At 39.8% G+C, this 20,429-nt stretch overlaps 1 protein-coding gene across 4 annotated transcripts in view; it reads left to right on the forward strand.

Annotated features, from left to right (window-relative positions):
- LOC109917118 (low-density lipoprotein receptor-related protein 2-like) overlaps positions 1–20,429 on the forward strand; it is a 99,279-nt gene that overhangs the window by 16,782 nt on the left and 62,068 nt on the right. For all 4 annotated transcript variants that reach the window (XM_048594569.1, XM_048594587.1, XM_048594576.1 and 1 more), the window contains exons 15-25: positions 5,220–5,342; positions 5,737–6,105; positions 8,445–8,567; positions 8,638–8,754; positions 12,563–12,682; positions 14,086–14,214; positions 16,632–16,803; positions 17,129–17,353; positions 18,651–18,769; positions 18,856–18,995; positions 20,249–20,387. In XM_048594569.1, the coding sequence (XP_048450526.1) occupies positions 5,220–5,342; positions 5,737–6,105; positions 8,445–8,567; positions 8,638–8,754; positions 12,563–12,682; positions 14,086–14,214; positions 16,632–16,803; positions 17,129–17,353; positions 18,651–18,769; positions 18,856–18,995; positions 20,249–20,387 (1,776 nt within the window). The remainder of the gene's footprint in view (positions 1–5,219; positions 5,343–5,736; positions 6,106–8,444; positions 8,568–8,637; positions 8,755–12,562; positions 12,683–14,085; positions 14,215–16,631; positions 16,804–17,128; positions 17,354–18,650; positions 18,770–18,855; positions 18,996–20,248; positions 20,388–20,429) is intronic.

The following is a 20,429-nucleotide window of genomic DNA, read 5'->3' on the forward strand; positions in this document are numbered from 1 at the left end:
GTATTTTGTTGATTGTATGTATATAATATCAACAAAATACAACATCCAACTTTAGCTCTTCTGAACTCTTGTAATTTGAGTAATGAAGCATTACAGAGAAGGCAACATGAACTGTAGGCTCACCAAAATACCTGTTAACTCAATTCTCAAATGGAGAGTCCTTTGTAGAGAGCTTAGCTTTACATGTGAAAATAGTCACTCCTCATTGTAATGTGGCTCCATTACACAAGCACAAATGGTCACACTAATCAACTTCTGATTGCTACCATGTAGGATAAGTGTCACATAATAGCAAAACAATCTTGTTCTATAATTTAAACAGATTGTAGTAACAGGCAGAGAACAAGCCAGATAAATGGCACCAGGAACATGCCATTTGGCATGCTAATCACAAATGTCTGAATACTGTAGTAGGCACAGCCTTTTCTGCACCAGTAGCAGTATTGTGACAGTTGAAATGCCACCTCTTGTGGCCACTGCTGCAGTATGAAGCAGAATAAACTTGCATTTTCTTTTGCCTTTTCAGGGTAAGATGTAGAATTCCCACTTTGAATCTGATGTCTCAATCAATGAGATGGCTAAACTGACTATTCAGTTCAAAGGTGTTATTTTTCTAAAATCTACTTCAGCCTTGCATATTAATGACAACCTTCACAATCCTATGCAGTAAAGAGATTCAGTGTTGCACTACCCCTGAAGTTCCTGTCTCAAATGGTCAACTGCTTACTGAGACTTAAGGTCTGGTCTGAAATTTTTCCATGAGGAGAAAATCTTCAGTACCTACTCACCTAAAGCTCCCCCAAGCTTTTCAGTAGAGTCACCACTCACTTTTAACTGAGTACAGACTGCCTTAGAGGTATGATCCTTCCCTGCCCCTACTCCCTCCAAAAACCTTTAAGTCCCAAGGCTTCACATCTCCAGACAGCTTGGCACCTATCCCTCATCTCTAAAAGAAACCAGGGTACAACACACTACTCAAGACATAGCACTGTCAGTAGTAATGCAAATTTTGCATCTACTGTTTCCTCTGTCCATCCTGCTTGTTACCCCTTTCAAAAAAAAAATTCTAACACCTCAGGCATTTTGAGGTCCTGGGCTGTACAAAGACCTTGGAATGCAGGTCCATACTTTCCACGAAAGTGGAGTCACAGGTAGGATAACGAAGAAGGTGCTTGGTATGCTCACCATTGGTCAGTGCATTGAGCATAAGTTGGGAGGTAATGTTGTAGCTTGACTGAGCAAATTGCATTGGAATCATAACACTTAACATTTACCTTTTTAAATTAAGAAATGTTACTGCCTAGGCTACCTTAATTTATTTTGAGGCAGTCTGACCCTAATACTGGTGTTTGATAAAGCTGCCACACAATGATACTTTAAAATAAGTTCTTGAGGTTGGGGTGGGGGGGGTGTCAGTACTTGGGATTGGTTGACTGATTTTAAAAACAGCTGGGATAAGGAGACATTCTCAGGATTGCAACTAGCGAAACATCAGAATCACTAGATGCCACAATAGTGTTTACATTTGTGACTTTAAGGAAAGTGAACATACCATGGCCAAGTTTGCAGATGCCAAATAGATGCAAAAGGTACAGGGTTAGCAGTAGGATTTTGACAAGTTAAGCAATTATGCAGAAATCTGACAGATGGAATTTAATGTGGGACAACAGCAGGGAGGAATTGAATGACTTAAAATGGGGAGAGACTGCAGAATACTACACAAGCTGGAACCCTCAACGTCCATGTTCAACAGCTAAGAGGAAAGCAAGATGTACACCTACTTTCATTTCAGTGACTGGAGTAAAAAGTTCAGGAAGTCTTGCTAAAAGCTGAGACCCTAGTTGGGCTACAGCTGGATATTGAACTGTTCTGTCCCCTTCCCCAAAAAGGGGAAAAGATATGAATGTTGCAGCTGTGCAGACATTGATTTAGACCACTCTTGGAATGCTGCATGCAAATCTCATCTCCTTGCAAAAGAAAGGACACAACTTGATCTTAAATCTTTTCTGAACCCTTTCAAAGATGTTGCCAGGGTTAGAAGGTTTGAGCTATAGGGAGAGTTTGAATAAGTTACTTTCCCCCCCCCCGAGCATCAAGCTGAGGGTTGACTTTGGGTTTGTAAAATCATGAGGGGCATGGATAGGGTAAATAGACAAGGCCTCTTCTCTGGTGTAGGGGAGTCCCAAACTAGAGGGCATAGGTTTAAGGTGAGGGGAAAGACTTTAAAAGGGACCCAAGGGGCAACTCTTTGAGTGGTGTATGGAATGAGCTGCCAGAGGGAGGTTGGTACAATGACAAAAGATGTCAGGATGGGTATATGAAGAAGGGTTTAGAGGGATGAGCCAAATGCTGGCAGATGGGACTAATTAGGATTTATTTAGCATGGACAATTTAGACTGAAGGGTTTGTGTACATGTATTGTGCAGCTGAGTACACTTTTCAGATGTTCATTATTTTACAACAAACTTCTATAACATGCTAACACTATTTGTCACTAAAGACCAAAGTTAGGCTAACTGACCTGTTGCTGCCTACTATTAATGCCCTCTTTATGTATATGGGTGTCATGTCAGCTGCTGCCCAAGTGCCCAGGGCCTCTATTTGCAACTACTTGCTCTTCAAATCTTAGGATGCAACCTATCAGATCTAGAATCAGTAGGAACTGCAGATGCTGGAAAATCTGAAGGTGTGGATCTGGATGAACACAGCAGGCCGAGCAGGAAAGCTGACATTTTGGGCCTAGACCCTTCATCTAGAAATTCAGGGTTTAGTGCCATTATTTTCCTCATACTTTCTTGCTAATTATTGCATCTGTCTGTTACCTCTTATGCCCTCTTTTGACTTTAGTATTTTTGGAATAGTGTCCTTCTTGAAGACCTAAAGCATTTATTTATTCACTTACAATTTGATTCCTCATTTCCCTAATATCATGCCGAAGGAACTATATTCATGAAGGTGTCCCTTTTTTTGTTTAAAAAAAATCTTTTCTATTACTTGCTAGTCTACCTTCTATCTTTTTTAGGTAATCCTGTTTTAAAAATGTCCCCAATCTTCTGGTTTATCCCTAATCTTTACTCCTATTCAACTTGATTCTACCTTAACATTTTCCTCCCCTAACTTCTGGTTTAGCCTTCCCAGAATCCTCCATCCTCAAGATATATCCTGTTACAAACTATTTACTTAAAGCAGCTACCATTGTTAGGCAAATGTTTGATTTCATGCTAAATGCCTTTCCAAGTCTATTCACAGCCAGCCCTGCTCTCATTGCTTTTAGTTACCTTTTTTGTATTTTAAGTTTTTAGCACTCTTGGTCAAAGAGTGCTAAGTTATACCATTGTATGGACCAGGCTCTCTTTGGGCCAAAAAGCAGAAACTGCTGGCTTCATTGCAATTTAGTGAATATTGATTACTGCAGCTGTGGTCCCAGAGGGTAACCATGTTCTAATTTGCATCAAGTTGGTGGGTGAGCCAATGGCTAATTTGAATTTACAAGATTCATGGATAAAAGGAATTGGAATTCATTACAAATGAGCATCTGATGGAAGCAAGTTGACTTTCTTCCTGTTTAGATGACAATGTGCCATCATTTTAAGAACCACTATTTGTTAATTTAGTGAAGTCTTTTGAAATAAAAACTGTTCACCTCCACACTTGGAGTGTCTTAACTAGCACATCAAGAACATAGATAACAATTTGTTTGCCCACTACAATAGCAAAGCTTTCCTGTGGTGCTGCCTGGTCTGTGTTCTTCCAGCTCCAGCATCTGCAGTTCTTGCTATGCAGTTATGTACTGAGTTTGTGTAACTCCATGCACTAACAATTTGTTCTTTTAGCAATTGTAACATGGGGCCTGTCTCTTTTTTAGTCATGCAAGTTTAATGCCAATAATGACCTGAAGGTGAATGGTTATCCTGATCAGATTGTTCACTACACATTCAAATTGGCTGCTTGGCTTGGATAAATGTGACCTAGTTTGTTTCCCTGGAATGGAAAAATGATCTCACTTGAACTGCTTATGAAAGCAGTTTCATGCTGGATACTATAGTGACTATGCAAATAGTGTTTGCATTAATGGGATGCAGCTGATGGCTCCTAAGCAAATTTCTTCCTAAGTAACATTGGCATCATGCTGGTATTTATGTACAGATATATAAGCTATACATTCCAGTGGGTATCAGCTAATGTTGGTTGGCTCATTAGACTGCCCCACTAATCAGTACCTGAGAACTGACCTCTCCAAGGTATAATCAAATTGCAATGTGACAACGATTGCTGAATAATCAAATGTTTTTAGTAGCTACATCAATCAGGTTATGATTGAATGTTTTCAACACAATTTTACACTTGCTAAAATTGTTCTACTGTTCTCGACCAAGAATTTAAGTTCATTTTTCCAACAGGCTGGGGATGGTATAGTTTGCTGAGCTGATTACATAGAAAGTAACACTTGCCAATCAGTCTTTTGAAATCTTGATCACTTAAATCTAGTATTTCATGATTCCTCATGGATGCATGTGTTAGAAGCTTCAATAGGTCTTGATCTCCATTGGTGTTTTGAGCACTAACAATGAGCTGGTCAATTAATGTATAGCTAAGCCACTAAGTAAAAGTTGCTTTTAAGCACTATTTCTAGCAAAGAGTTTGACATTTTCCTGTGAGGGAATGACTACCTTGAGTAGGGAAGGTAGTTTGGAAAAACTTCCCAATACTTTTTCCTCTTTCCATTAAGTGTGGAAATATTGTGTAATTTGAGCCAAGCATTTTTGGTTCTAATCACCTTGGATAGAATTTCAGATGGCCTGTCTGACCCCTCAATGGGTGTGGAAAATCTGGCAATCTTCAGGGTAAGCTGGTGAGCTATCCCTATGTCTGAAGCCAAACTTGTCCCTCAGCATCTCCAAGTTGTTTGCTCATTATGGTTTGTAGGAGCTTACTGTTTGCAAATTGCTATACTTTCTACATTCAACTTGTCTATCACCTCAACTACTAGACAAATGTAAGCCTTCCTTATCCCTCAATGTTGTAGTATCCACATGGCAGAGTTGGGTATCTAATCTCCAAAGCTGGGTTTAGCATTAGCAGGCAATATAAAAGGCCAAGAGTTACTAACTATTGGCCTCCATTACCCAATTGGATCTTGTTGACCTTATCCATTTTCTCAAGTTGGTAGAAATTGCAGGCAGATAGAAAAACACGTTTCAATTATGGTCCTTTTTTAGACATGAATATCTGTGCTTTCAATGAAATAAGCTGTGGCCCTGGGTCCCTTGAGTGTATTCCAGCTGTTTGGAAGTGTGACGGAGTAGAGGACTGTGATACTGGCAATGATGAAGATGATTGTGGTAAGTAGATATCTAACACTTTTTTTTAAAAAAAAAAAAAAAAAAATTCCTTTTAGATCTCAGCTTTGAGCTGACAGTATGTCCAACATCTGATCATAACTTTAATAGACTTTCAAACTTTAGAGCCACTTTTTGTTAGCTCTCTAGCATTTGATGATCTCAAACTTAGACCATCCTAACACTGCACTAACTCAGCTTTAAAAGTTTGTAAACTCTCCTGAGTAGCCCCAGTTGGGATGCAATCTATTAATTAACAATTTGCCCAGAATGTATACAACATTCTATGCATAACAGATTTGGGTTTAAATCTGTAGTATGTCCTTTTAGAGATGTTTTGTTGATTAATGCCTTGTTTTGATTAACACTTAAACATGTCCCTTTTCATCTTGTTCAGATAACCATACATGCAGCACAGAAGAATTTGCCTGTGCCAGTGCCAGATGTATTTCTGTGGCATTTGTTTGTAATGGTAAAGATGATTGTGGTGATGGAAGTGATGAGGAGAACTGTACCTTAATCTCCTGTGGGCCACATGAGTTCCAATGTAATAATTCAGAATGTATCCCTTTGGGCTGGATCTGTGACACTAATGTTGACTGTAGTGATCAATCAGATGAATCTCCAGTTCTTTGTGGGCATCCCCTTCCTCCTGTGACTTGCCCTCCTAATGAGATCCATTGTGGTTCTGGTGAATGTATCCATAGTCGATGGTACTGTGATGGTGATGTGGACTGTCGAGATGGAAGTGATGAAGCTGACTGCCGTAAGTAATAAAACTTTGTATTTTGAGCAAAACTAGAGCAGTTGTAAATCTGAAATGGCAAATGTGAATCTAAAGGGTCACTGGACCTGTACTTTGTCTCAACAGATCTGAGGTTTTTACAACAACTTGTTTGCATTTTAATCTGCTACTTCTGGGTAGTAAATAGTGAGCAGATGCTTATTAGCTTGGAATGTTGACCTTTCAGTTACTTTGTAAGCTTGCTTAAAATACCATTGTGTTTCTCTGATTTAGAGTGCTGAACAGAACAATTTTTAGTGGAAGACAAAAAAGCTCCATTGTACATGACAGTTGGTGTTTCAAATGGGTTAATCAACTGATCATACTAAATAGGAAATGGACTAGCCAGTCCAGTCATTTATCTTGCTTTTACACCATTACACAGGAGTAGTGTATGGTAAGCTTTCATTTAAGACATAATTTGTAAAACTTTTTAAAGGAGCAATTCTTAACCTGTCTATTTTCTGAGCAAAAAGCTTGGTCTGTCTACTGACATTCTAACCACTTTTTGTAGATGACATATAGCACATCATATTTTGGACTAAAGTGGTTACTGAATTCAAAGCTTATTTGGATTTAGAGAATGGAACATCTGCATCCTCACTTCAATGAGATTTGCACAAATAGTTGATTAACTTGTCTGAAACAATCATTTTAATGGATTAATGCAGCTGAGCTTCAAGCTAAAACTGCAGGTTTTTGACAAATATCTGGCACATTAGGATTAAACGAATCTCTTGGGTGTTTTTAACATCTATAACTAGCAAGAGGATAGCCAGGGAAAGGGTTGGCCCCCTCTGATAAAGGAGGGGATTTGTGTGGAGCTGGAGGAAGTGGAGTAAGGTGCTCTGACACTTTGCATTGGTACTCAAGAGAAGAACATGGTGGATGGTGGATGGTGAATCTGAGGTAGGTTTTATTCTAGGGGATGAAAATATCAAAAAGGTGCTGTTGGGTGTTGACAAAGTATTGAGGCAGACAGGTTCTAGGGATCTATGTTCTCAGCACACTTGAATATAAAGCAATCACCAGTTCAAGATCATTCCAAACAACCCACAAACTTTACCCAATTCTTAAATAGCTGAGCCCCTGACAGTTTGGGACCCTTGGTTGAAGATTCTTTCAGAAGGAAAGTCTACTCCATATCCACTGTGTCTAGACTCTTCTGGATCTTGTTTGATCAAGTCATTGTACAGGCTGCAGTTAAAGAGCAACAGGCAATCTCTTTTTTAATTGATATGTTGATTGCAGCATTAAGTTAAAACTCCCTTGATCACTGACAAGTCTCCCTCCAATGTCACTTCTTCAGGTGTGCCTCAGTATCCTTAACAGAAAAATAAAATATTTCCTGTTTTGAATTGTAATTTTTAAATGAGAACATTCTATTAGCCCTTCCTGTTAACTTGTATGTCAATCTCTTGGACAAAGACCAACCCAATTCCTGGTGAGCTCTGCAATCCCTCACATTTTAGAAAATCTGCTCTTTCTAGGCAATCTCATGGTTACTCACACTGTACTCAGTCTGCTGCATCTTAGCCCATTAATTCTCATAGCTAATCCTTCTCTCTCAATTTAACTTGCCAACCTTTTTCAGACAACTGCCAACCATACCTTTTGTAGCCTGTTATCCAAGTTATTTTAAGTGTAAACAATTGAGGCTTCAGCATTGAACCCTGAACTCTGGCACACCATTTACATCTTACCAACCTGAGCACTGCTACCTAATTCTCCTCTTTTCTCTCCAATTTTCTATCTGTGTCAATGCTCTCTACAACATGGTCTCCCTTCCTGCAATAATGTCACTTCATGTGGAGGGCAGTTTGAAACTAAGGCTTTAGATGAAGAGCAAACAAAGAACTTGCCACATAGGCAATAACCTATATTCAAAAACCAATGTTTCCCCTCCTTTGCTCATTGCCCAGTGCAACAGACTTTACTCACAGCTTTTGTTCTGTGCAAATGTAACCTCTTGTTGCTGTAGCCAGTGTCCTTCAACTTTCCAAGATACATGCCAAGCCAATGATAAATCTCTCATACTTTGATTTGCCATGAGCCAGCACTTGTCAACTGGGCCTTCTGTTTCAACTTTTATGCTGTAACTTAAAATGGAATGAAAAATGAGGTATTAGCAAGGTCTTTCAAACATGACACTCAACATGTCTGGAAACAAGTGAAATTCTAAGCAAGGCCTGTTCATTCTGTCTGGAATTGCCAACAAGAGTCGAGGGAGGCTGACTTTTATTGGCAAAAATTTAAAGCCATTAGGTTCCTATTAGATTGAATGCTACTAATGACAAATGGGTTTTTGTGATCTCTTTAAGCTCCTCTAACATGTCAGCCACATCATCTTCCTTGTGATAATGGAAGTTGCATTCCAGAAAGCAGACAATGCAATGGATTTCAAGACTGTGTTGATGGCAGTGATGAGTTGAATTGTAAGAATGGTAAGTGTCTCACATCCACTGTGAATTCACAATCTTCATCCTAAGATGCTGACTTAGTTCATCTCCTCAGAATGCACAGGACCCAACGACTTCAAATGCCAAAATGGAGAATGTATATCTCTAAACCAAGTATGTGATCGTCATCAAGATTGCAAGGACTGGAGTGATGAGCCCCTCAAATACTGTCGTAAGTACTTTTTTCTAAATATCCTGTTAGCCAGGATATGAAAGCTACATTATGAAAATCCTACCACGTTTCAACACAACTAGTAGGATATTTTCTAATTGGCCTGTTCAGATGTTTGTAGTACTGTGGTACAGGTTGGATTTTGAACCCAGGTCTCCTGCTGTAGAAGTAGGGACACTGCCACTGCACTACAAGACCCCTGTAACTAACTGGTTTTAATCAACCTATTTGGTATTACACATCTAGAGCAGGTGGGATTTGTACTTGGGCCTTCTAGCTTGGAGGTAAGGTCACTACCACTGCTGCCAGATCCCTCTGCAATAGTGGTATTTAAAACTTCTCCCACTGTTTCCATCTGCAATGTCAGCTTCCAATCCTCAACTTTTGAGCTCATCTAGGGCTTTATTTCTGGTGCATTCTGCATTACTACTTTAGTTCCTGTTGTTGCTAATTTTACACTGACTTGCTCAAATTATTACTGCAAGGCCATAGGGATATACAACACAGCAACCAACCTTTTTTGGGTCCAACTTGTCCGTGCTGACCAGAGATCCTAAATTAACTTAGTCGCACTTTCTAGCATTTGGCCCATATCCCTCAAATCCTTCCCATTCATATACCCATCCAGATGCCTTTTTTGGATGTTGTAATTGTACCAGCCTCCACCACTTCCTCTGGCAGCTCATTCCATCCACTCCACCCTCTGGAAAAAGTTGCCCCTTAGCTCCCTTTTTCTTTTTTCATCAATACCTCTCCTCTTCCCTTAAACTGATGCTCTGTAGTTTGGGACTCCTTCCTCCTTCCCCTGCCCTAACCCAAAACCTTATTTGCCCTATCATGCCCCTCAGATTTTATAAACATTTAAGGTCACCCCTCAGCCTCCACTCCAGGGAAAATGGCTTCAGCCTTTCCTATAGCTCAAACCGTCCAACCCTGGCAACATCTTCAACTCTTGTGAACCCTTTCCAGTTTCACTGTCCTTCCTATAGGAAGGTGACCAGAATTACATGCAGCATACAAAGTGGCCTAACCAATGTCCTGTACAGCTGCAACATGACCTTGCAACTCTTATACTCAGTGTGTTGACCAATAAATGCCTTCATCACCATCCTGTATACATGGGATTCCACTTTGCAGGAAGTACGAACATGCACTTCAAGGTCTGTTTTGGTCAACGACTCTTCCCAGGACCTTGCTGTTTAAGTGTACAAGTCCTGCCTGATTTTTGCTCTTCCAAAAGGCAACATGCTGCAGTTATCAAAAATTAAACTCCATTTGCCACTCAGCCCATTGGCCCACCTGATCAAGATCTTGTTCTATTGAGGTAACCTTTGCTGTCCTCTACACCACCAATCTGTAAACTTGCTAACCACCCCTATGGTCATGTCCAAATTATTTACATAAATGACAAAAAGCAGTTGACCCAGTGCACACTAGTCATAGGCCTCCAGTCTGAAAAGCAAGCCTCCACCACCCTGTTTTCTACTTTTTTAATGAGCCAGCTTTGTATCCAAATACCTAGTTTTCCCTGTTTGTGATCTAACCTTGTCAATGCCTTACTAAAGTCCACAGATCACCTCCACTGCTCTGCCTTTTATCAATCCTCTGTTACTACTACAAACACAAAGCCATGCTGACTATCCCTAATCAGACCTTTCCTTTCAAAAAAAAGTAACTCTGGTCCCTCAGGATTCCCTCCAACTTGCTGCCCACTGTCAGACTCACCAGTCTATAGTTACCTGGCTTTTATTACCATAATTATGAAATAATGGCCACATTGACCTATGGCCAGCCTTCTGGCACCTCACCATCTATGGCTATTGATGCACCCATCTCAGCAAGGGGCCCAGCAATCTGCTTCCAGAGTTCTAGGGTTGATGCCTCCATTTCTACCCTGACCCCACTGTACCACAAATCTAAACCAGCAAATGTTTGCATTCCTTTTTACTTTGGACTGTTGTGCACCCATTTGGCAGTGTGACTTCAACTAGATAGCCTCTTCCTTTTCCTAAACTCCTCTTTTATACCTTCCCTCATCCTCTTATATACTGGTGGGGCTTTATTGAAAACTTCAGTGTTTTAACCAACTTGCTATTTTTCTCCTCTTTTGACTTTTTATATACTAATACACTTTTGCAAAGTGCCCAAGTGTATCTGTCTCCTTGAGCAGTTCTGCTTCCTAGCTAACTTTTTTTTAGTTCCCTCCAATGCATTTGGCTTAAACTGCCTTTAGTTACATGGAGTAAACTTTCCCACTAAATGGATGACTTGTAATATGATATGATATTCTGGCACTTGTATTACTCTAACCATTTCAGGTGGCACACTTTTTTTGCATGAAGTTCTCACTGTCCAAGAGTAGATTGAATCATCCATGCTTCACAATTTAAAATTTAGAATGACTGACTGAGTTACTAACGTTCAAAATTGAAGCAGTAAGAAAGGCCATTTTGAGGTTTGTTTTGAATCCAAGTTCTCTCCATGAGAATTGATAGAATTAGTGAGGAGTTGCTGTTTCAGTCACCCTCTTTCTCTAACACTTTCCTGCGTTAAGCTTCCATGAAACAACTCTCGTTGGAGGTGGAGTGAGGTTGTGTACAAAAAAAGTGAGCAAATTGCTAACTTTTGTAGGACTGGGAAGGGGTAAGGAGGCTGAATAAATAGCTTCAAACCAGTCAACAAATTGACTTGTTTGCTCACTGGAAGGCAGAATTCATTATTTCAGTAGGGTTACTAACTTTGGGCTGCATGTCCAAGAAGTCAAACGGGGAGAAATGTAGTGAATGATATTGCAATGAACATTGATCTCTTAAGATGCAGGCCAGAGTAGCAAAATCCATTTGATCACTGCTCCTGTATTTGCAGCCTTCAGCATTCACTAGATTGTGGTGCATTAATTGGTTAACTGGTCATTAGCTAGCTTTGCTAATTGAAAGCAAGATCTCTCCTTTTCTTAATTGAGTTGTTTCAAAGTATACTACCATTTTAAACCTATAAAGGTGCTAGGTTACCATAAAGCTCCCTAGGAAAGCAAAACAACTTTTGTAGTTGAGCTGTACTTGCAGCAGACTGTTATACAGTGTGGAAACACGCTTCAGACCAATTTGTTTGTGCTGACCTAGTCCCATTTAGTCCATATGTCTAAATCTTCCTATTCATGTACCCATCCAGATGCCTTTTTTAAAAATGTTGTAATTGGACCAGTTGCCATTACTTCCTCCTGGCAGTTTGTTCCATTCAAACACCACTCCGTGAAGTTGCTGCCCCTTGGGTCCCTTTCCTTTTTTTTAAAAAAGGACATCTTTCCTCTCCCCTTAAACCTATGCCCTCTTGTTCTGGAATCCCCTACACTGGGGGATAAAGACCTTGGCCATTCACCTTGTCTATGCCCCTCATGATTTTATAAACCTCTTAAGATCATCCTTAGCCTCTTATCCCAAGGGGAATGAGCCCCAGCCTATTCAACCTCTCCTTTATAACTCAAACATTCCAACCCTGGCAACATCCTCTAATCTCAACTCATGTTTAACAACATCTTTCTTATAGCGGGGAAACCAGAACTGTGTAATATTCCAAAAGTGGTCTAACTAGTCACATGACATCCCAACTCCCATACTCAGGGTGCTGACCAAAAGGCAAGCATGCCAAACTTTACTGTCACCCTGTCTACCTGCAACTCTACTTTCAATCAGTTCAGGACTGTAGTTGATTCCCCTCACATTCAGTCCTTGGATCTGTATCTTAAAAACTAAAATTTAGAGCCAATTACTTTGGCTTGAGTTAAAGTAACTTTTTTCTCTTTCTGCAGATTTAAATGAATGTCAGACAAACAATGGAGGCTGCTCACACATCTGCAGAGACCTGGTCATTGGTCATGAATGTATCTGTCCTACTGGCTTTGAATTGGTTGATGGAAAAATATGTACAGGTAACTTGTGCTACATCTTGTCCAATGCAGACTTTGTGAAATTGTGAAGTGACTAACATACTGCTGTCTTAACTAATAAGTATCCAAAGTACCAGGCAATAACCAAATCAATGATGTTTTAGTACTTCAGATATTGCCATTAATCTCCTCCATTGGATCACAATTAACCAGAAATTTCACTGCAACCACACTTGCTGTAGCTACATGAGCAAGTCAAATGCTGGGTATTGGCTAGCTGAGATCACTCTACAGGGGTTGTAGGATATGCTAGAGCTACTTGCATAGGTGGTTTGGACAGTGTGGGGTTTTGCAACTGATTTTTCTCTACTTGGAAGAACCAAACTGACTGAGCCCAAATTACTATGGGGAAGGTATTTGTATCCCTCATAGGTCAAGGGCTTGGATCTCCCTAGTTAACTGGAGCACGTTTTCTGCAGTGCTTAAAGAAGGCTGTGTACTTCACCTTGGTGAACTAGAAGTGGCCAGATATAGAATGTATTCAGATATCTCCTGTAAGTTCTGACAATTGCTTGAGCTTATCTACCTTTTTTACAAGGTCCATATACAATGATTTAGGAATATTCCTTGCTTGCATGGGTGAGAGCAGGTCAAGGTGTGACACCAACCAAGACACAGACTAATTAACTAACTGGTACGACATTCACTCCCTTCACTGAAATGTCAGTATGCACAATTGACCAGTGACTGGGGGTTGAGGAATAAAATCCTGGTTCATGTCCTCTGTTTTTAGGGATAGAATCTGCCATCCTTATCTGGTCTGGCCTACCTGTGACTCCAGACCCACAGTAATGTGGTTGACTCAACTTCCCTCTAGGCAATTGGGGATGGACAATAAATGTTGGCCTAGACAGCAACTCCCTCATTCCATGAGTTAAAAACAAAGATCACAATTTGTAAGATCATGCATAGTAGTGAATACGGGATCACTTGGAAAGTTGCAAACCCCTCCCACCTAGCATAGGAATGCTTCCTACATCTCTCCTGAATGGTCTGGTGCTAATTTTTAAACTGCTTCCCTCATTCTAGAATCCTCAACCAGTACAAATAGTTTCTTTACCTACCCTGCCTCTTCTGGTTGCTATCATGAAGACTTTGGATCATTTAACTTCTAAATCCTAGAAAAAGTAGGCCTAATTTGTATAATCTAATTTTTAACCACTGAAGTCCAGGTATTGTTCTTGTAAACCTTTTTTGTATTGCCTCAAGGCTAGGTGTTGTGCCCAGATCTGCTCACAGTATTCTAAGTGGGGCCTAACCAGGGTTTTGTGTAACTGTTGCATAACCACTGCATCCTTGTACTCCAGTTCTCGATTTATTTATAGCAGGTTAGAAATACGGATATCAAAGTCTTTGCCTCATTCAGTGTTCTTGGTTTCATTTAGATATTGACGAATGTCAAGATGTTGGTGTCTGCAGCCAAATTTGCATTAATACAAATGGAAGCTTTAAATGTGAATGTTTCGCAGGATATCACCTGGATACAACCAATCAAAGCTGCAAGGCAGTAGGAGGCAAGTAGTGTTTCCAAGTTTTGGACAGCATTCAAGTTGCTCTGATCTCCAGTGAGATTTCATTGTTCAAGACTGACAGTTACTATACCCAATATAGCAAGCCAGATAGGCTTGGGCTGAGGCATATTGATGCAAAAGGTCTTGCTCCTAATTCCATTGCTTGTTTGAAATGGACAAAGTTAAAATACACAGAACACTTAATTCAAGAATATAGTATTATCCCTCTAATAGCAGATTGGGAATTCATAGACTTTTGTAATTTTGCAGCAGTTAACAAGAAATTGTTATTGGCCCAGTCCCCCACCTATGGAAGGGTAAAAGGGCTAATCTGGTAGCTAACATTTTTGGAATCTAGGAGTATATTAGTAGGGGTCTAACACAAGTAGTTGGATTAACATAGAACAGGACAGTTCAAGAACAGGTCTTTTGGCCCACAATGTTGGTACTAACCACAATACCATTCTAAATGAATACCATCTGCCTGCACAAGGTCCTGCCTCTGTCTTAGATGTTGCTACCAAGGATCTGCTTTGCCTATTGCATCTGTTTCTTCTCTCCTTGCCCCCCCACTACCACATGTTGCCTTAAACCTATGCACCCAGTATTTCTACCCTGAGATTCTATTGACCCTTTCCCTACCTCTCCATTTTATTTGCTTTGCAGGTTGCCCCCACAGCCTCTGCTCTTGTGCAAACAATCCAAGTTTATCCAATCTCTCACTTGTAGCTAATGCACTAAATACAAGCAATATCCTGGTAGACCTCTTCTACACAATCCCACAAAGCCTCCATCTTAATGTGGTGACCAGGACTGCACTCAGTACTCCAAATGTGGCCTATCTAAACTCAAATGCAATGTGATTCAACTTTTATACTCAATGCCTTCTCCAATGAAGGACAGCATGTAGTATGTTGTCTTTACAACCTTCATTCACTTGTATTGCTACTGTCAAGAGTTAATGGATATGAACCCCCCCAAGCTCTGTAATCAAATGCTCTTAAAGGTCTGGACACTTTCTGTATATTTTCCTCTTGTATTTGACTTTCAAAAACATATCACTGCTTGGCCAGATTAAAATGCATCTGCCACTTCTCTACCCAACTCTCTTTAATTGTTCTATAGCATGCTGCACCCTTTGACCATCTTCCTCATGCTCCAACTCCACCAATTTGTCTGCAAACTTGTTAACAGATCTGGATAAAAGTGATCTGATTTGTAATACAAATGATTCTAGCACTGATCCTTGTAAAACACCATGGCATAGACCTCCAGTCAAAGTCACCCCTCCTACAACCAAGCCATTTTATACCCACTTAGTAACTCACCATGATCCCACATGCTGATCTTCTGGGTCTGCTTAACATGAAATATCTTGTCAAGTGCTTTAAAGTCCATGTAGACAACATCCACTGTCTTGCCCTCATCCATCATCTTCATCACTTTCTCATCTCAAACTTGATTAAGTTGAGGCCTGCCCTGCATAAAGCTATGCTGACTATTCCTGATAAGTCCATTCTTTTCCAAATGAGTAAAGTAGGAAATTCAAAATATCCCTAAGAATGTCCTAATTTCCCTACCATTTAATGTAAGGCTCATAGCCTTAATTTCCTGGGTTGTGCCTGTTTTCCTCTTTAAAGGAACAGTCTATTCTCTGGTCTTCTGGGACCTTGCTTGTGGCTAAAGTGGATACAGTTATTTATGATATAACATTGTTAGTGAATTGGCATTGATGTGATTTAATAGTGGGCACTGGTTGGATAACAACTTCTACTATACACTTTTTTCAATAGTGATTTCTGTGGCTTTTTCTATGGCTATTTTCTATAGTGAATGTCTCAAATACAACTGTCATAGCAGAAATACCTGAATGCTGATCCTTGGCAAAGCCACAGCATTCTCCCTTTTGCTGACTGGCTAGGCATGACTGCCAAGAACTAAATGGATACACTTCCCTATCATAGAAGGGATCAAGATTGGGCTAACAAATTGTTTGTTTTTTTTTCCTTCGGAGACTGAAGGCAATTGAGGCATGGTGTTTTAAAGTGGAGATTTTTTATAAAATCAACTGGCCAGAAATACATTAGGTCAGGTGGTTTGGGATACAAGCAATCACTTATTTATTGACCTGATTAAGTATCAGATTTTTCATTCCCAGGTTAAAAACTGAAGGTGTTGATCTTAACATTATGAATGTAGAGTTGGGCATGCAGAAATTGAAGGGAAAATTACAAATGTGAATCTCTGCACACTTGTATAGCCGAGTTTTAAATTTCCTCTTTAAAAATTAGCTTTAGTTTAGCTTTAGATTGGATCAAGATATACACACATTGCTGAAGGTTGCTCTGAATTTCATTTAAGACACTTGACAGGAAACCCCTTGCTGTTCACCTCAATCCATGCAGTTGTCTCTTTCTCAGGCAAAGAGCCTTATGTGATCTTTACTAACCGTCATGATATCCGGAAGATGGGACTTTATCACCGAGAATACACTCAGATAGTTGACCAGCTGAGAAATGCAGTTGCATTGGATGTTGATGTTTCAGAACAAGTCGTCTTTTGGGTTGACTTGGGTCAGCAAGCGATCTTCAGGTAATTTAAGATTTGTTACAGCACTCTTTTAATAACAATCTTTCAGATTGTTCTGATTTTGAAGTACACTTGCAGATTTGGGTATTCCAAGGCAGTTTTTAATCCAGCTTCACAAATAACTTGTTTAACAGCATGAAATATTTTCTTTTACCCTGCATGTATTTCAGTAATTGCCAGTGCATAGTATTTGTTAATCTGCCTAGTCACTTTAATTGTAAATCTTATTTCTGCATTTTAATCACTTGTTCAACCAAAGATTTGTGAACTGAGGGTATGTTTTAATCTTTTTTGACTTGAGTTTGACAACTTCCTTTCCTCTCCTTAGTTCGTTCATGTCTGAAAAGAAAAGTGAAACTGGTGTCACTAGAGTTATTGAGGATGTAGATAGTCCTATGGGGATTGCTGTAGACTGGATCTACAAGCATATTTACTGGACTGATCGGGGTACCAGAACAATCTCTGTGGCTACGTTTGATGGAACTGCAAGGAGAACTCTGTTTGACACAGACTTGAAGGAACCAGCTTCTGTGGCAGTTGATCCATTAACTGGGTACCTTTCTAAATTTTTACCTTCTTTCATTGAAACTGCATGTACTTGACAGTGATTAAATCCAAAGGATCTTGTTTTTGGATGGGTGAATCATTGTTGGAAATGACAGGAAACTGAGGTAGGATTGCTTTCAGATGCTGCAACAGGATATGGAATTCTGGCTGCAATTAGCTCATTCCATTCCAGAGCCTGATCAATGGTGGAGGTTGAACAACTGAAGTTTACCCAGAAAGCAGCATCTTGAATAACTCCAAGAACTGCAGATTTTGTAAATCAAACAAAAACAAATTGCTAGGAGAGCTCAGCAGGTCTGGCAGCATCTGGGGAGGAGAAAGTTAACACTTAACATTGAATGGCCCTTCCTCCTGAGGAAGGGTTTTACCCAAAAATGTAAATGCTGCTCTTTTCCTCAGCAGATGCTGCCAGACCTGAGCTCTCCTAGCAATCTGTTTTGTTGTTTTAAAGCAGTTTTTTGCTTGATGCTAGTAATAGGCAGAGTTTACATTAACTTGTATCCTGTGTAGTACAAATGCTGAGTAATTACCTCTTTTGGACTTGTACAGAACTCAACTAGTTCTGCTTCAAAAGGCTATCAGATTGTGGACCTCAACGATCACTACCCTTCTCACCAAAATTGACTTTAGTAATGTGCATGAAATTTAAACACCATAGCACTAGTGTTTGAATTAGGCCAGTTCTCTAGTTCTACTTTGAAGTTCCATTTTGGCCACCTTCCTCACCTCTTCTAGTTTTCATTAGAAAAGGTGCAGCTCCCTTGTCTTGTGATCAAATGCCTCTAGATTTGAGTTGATCTAGAGTAACTTTCCTACGAAGCTATTTGAGAGCAAAATCCTTGAAGGCATTCTTTTAATGAGGGAAAGAACATAATGAGGCTTGTATGAAGTTGTTAGAACAACTTCAATATTTTACTCATTACTACTTAAAATGCCATCCAACCCACTAGCTGGAGTGTTCTTGCTGTGTTCCTATTCATAATTGTGGGAACATTTTATAAACCCCAGACTAGTTGCAAGCATAAGCTGCCTCTATGAATAGTATCTATGTAGTCTTAAAATGAATGAACAGGCAAAGAAACACTTCCTGGTTTGAATCAATTAAAGATGGAGTCTTGTCCATTTTATTTAGATTGCACAAAGTTTGTTTAACCAAGGGTTCATAATTTTAAATTTGCTTTAAACCCATATAACTAGTATGCTGCTCAGAATACAGTAAAAACTTAAAATTTGTTGAGTCTAAATTGAGTGCTAATTGACTAAATGGTCTTTGTTGTTCAAAGGTTCATCTACTGGTCAGATGTAGGTGAGCCGTCCTTGATAGAAAAAGCAGGCATGAATGGTGTCAACAGGCAGCTTCTGGTTAGCAGTGAGATCCAGTCACCAAATGGCATTACACTTGGTAAGTGGGCTGGCTGGTAAAGATTATATATTTTCCCACTTCAGTTTTTCCCCGATGAGTTGGCTAATCTTAAATTTCATCCACAGATCGTGTGAAAAGCCGTCTCTATTGGGTTGACTCAAAACTCCACACGTTGTCCAGTGTAGATGTCAATGGACAGGACCGAAGAACAGTACTTTATTCACATGAATTCCTTGCCCGTCCTTTTGCTGTCACCTTATTTGAGGTAGTGTCACTCTTTTAACCAAGATGGAAGATTCAAAGCTACTGTATACTTTGCTTCTAGCACACCCCTAGACTTTGACTGTACCTCTGCAATTGAGGGGTTGTAGCACAGTCCAGATCATTTGGAAAGCAATGCAATTATATATTGATCAGAGCTTAGCTTGCTCAACAACTCCATTTGTAGTATAATTTGCTCATCTCTTGCTCTCTGACAACAGCTTAATTTCTTTTTTTAAAACATTTGACTTTCTTCAGCTAAATGTTAAATGTTGTGTAGCTAAGTTATTTAGTTCACCCTTAGCTGCCATTATGAAGAGTAATGCCAAAACAACATTTTGCATGGTTTTTTCCCTTTGCATACAACTATTCTACAAAGCAAGGTCTTGCATCCAATTTCCACAAAAGTAAACTTAGCATCCATGACTTCTTTTTATCTGCTTTTATTTTTTTTGGCTCCTTCAATCACCTCTACAGGAAGAATCTTAAATAGCTCCTAAAACATTGAGCCCAATGTTTTGGGGTAAAGGTATTTGTTACGATACTACTGGCACAAATGAGACTCTAGGCATGCCTCTGACTCTCTCCAGAGGCAGGGGATAGAAATGGTATTAAAACCCTAGAAACCCGATCATGTCCTGAGTACTCCCCAACGATTTACTCAAGTACAAGAGCTTGCAGGAGTAGGCATTCCTCCCCAACCCCACAAGCAATATTTTCCACTGATGGAGATGTTGGCCTGCATCATAGTCACAGGCCCTTTTGGGAATCAGTCCTGTTTTTGAAAACTAGTTTTCTGAAGGGTAAGGTCATAAGGCTTTACCTATCCTGAAACCCTTTCACCAACCCATGGCCCCTGATTCTCTGAAAGGAATTGGATGGTGAATAAACAATAGCTTAGCAGTGATTTTTGAGGAGTTTTGGTTAACAAAATCACTTGAGCAGTAGGTGCCATGTTCTCTACAAGGGATAGTGATGTTAGCAGAGCTTGAAAAGCCATCAATTTTCCCCAACAGTGGCTTGGAAAAAGTGAATTAAAATTTCCCGGCACGTAAGCAAGACTTGCCTGAGCAGGGCAAAGGTGTGTACTCCCACCTGCTTTGATTTTGTATCTCCACTACTGGTGGCATCTGGTCTAACTGCTGTAAACCATGTTGATTTGTTGTATAATTGCAATAGGCAATAAAACTATCTACAAAACATAGAACAGATCAAAGCTTTTCATACACCAAAAATTCTTTTGATCACTTGTTTCAGGATCATGTATTCTGGACTGATGAAATAAACGAAGCCATTTTTGGAGCCAACAAGTATACAGGAGCAAATGTCATGACTTTAGTTTCCAATCTTCAACCTCATGATGTCGTCATTTATCATGATTTAATGCAACCAGCTGGTAGGGAATCTAATCAAATTGCTTTCTTTGATTTTTAAGTTT

The sequence above is a fragment of the Rhincodon typus genome, chromosome 3 (assembly GCF_021869965.1).
Source record: "Rhincodon typus isolate 14 chromosome 3, sRhiTyp1.1, whole genome shotgun sequence".
Taxonomy (NCBI): Eukaryota; Metazoa; Chordata; class Chondrichthyes; order Orectolobiformes; family Rhincodontidae; genus Rhincodon; species Rhincodon typus.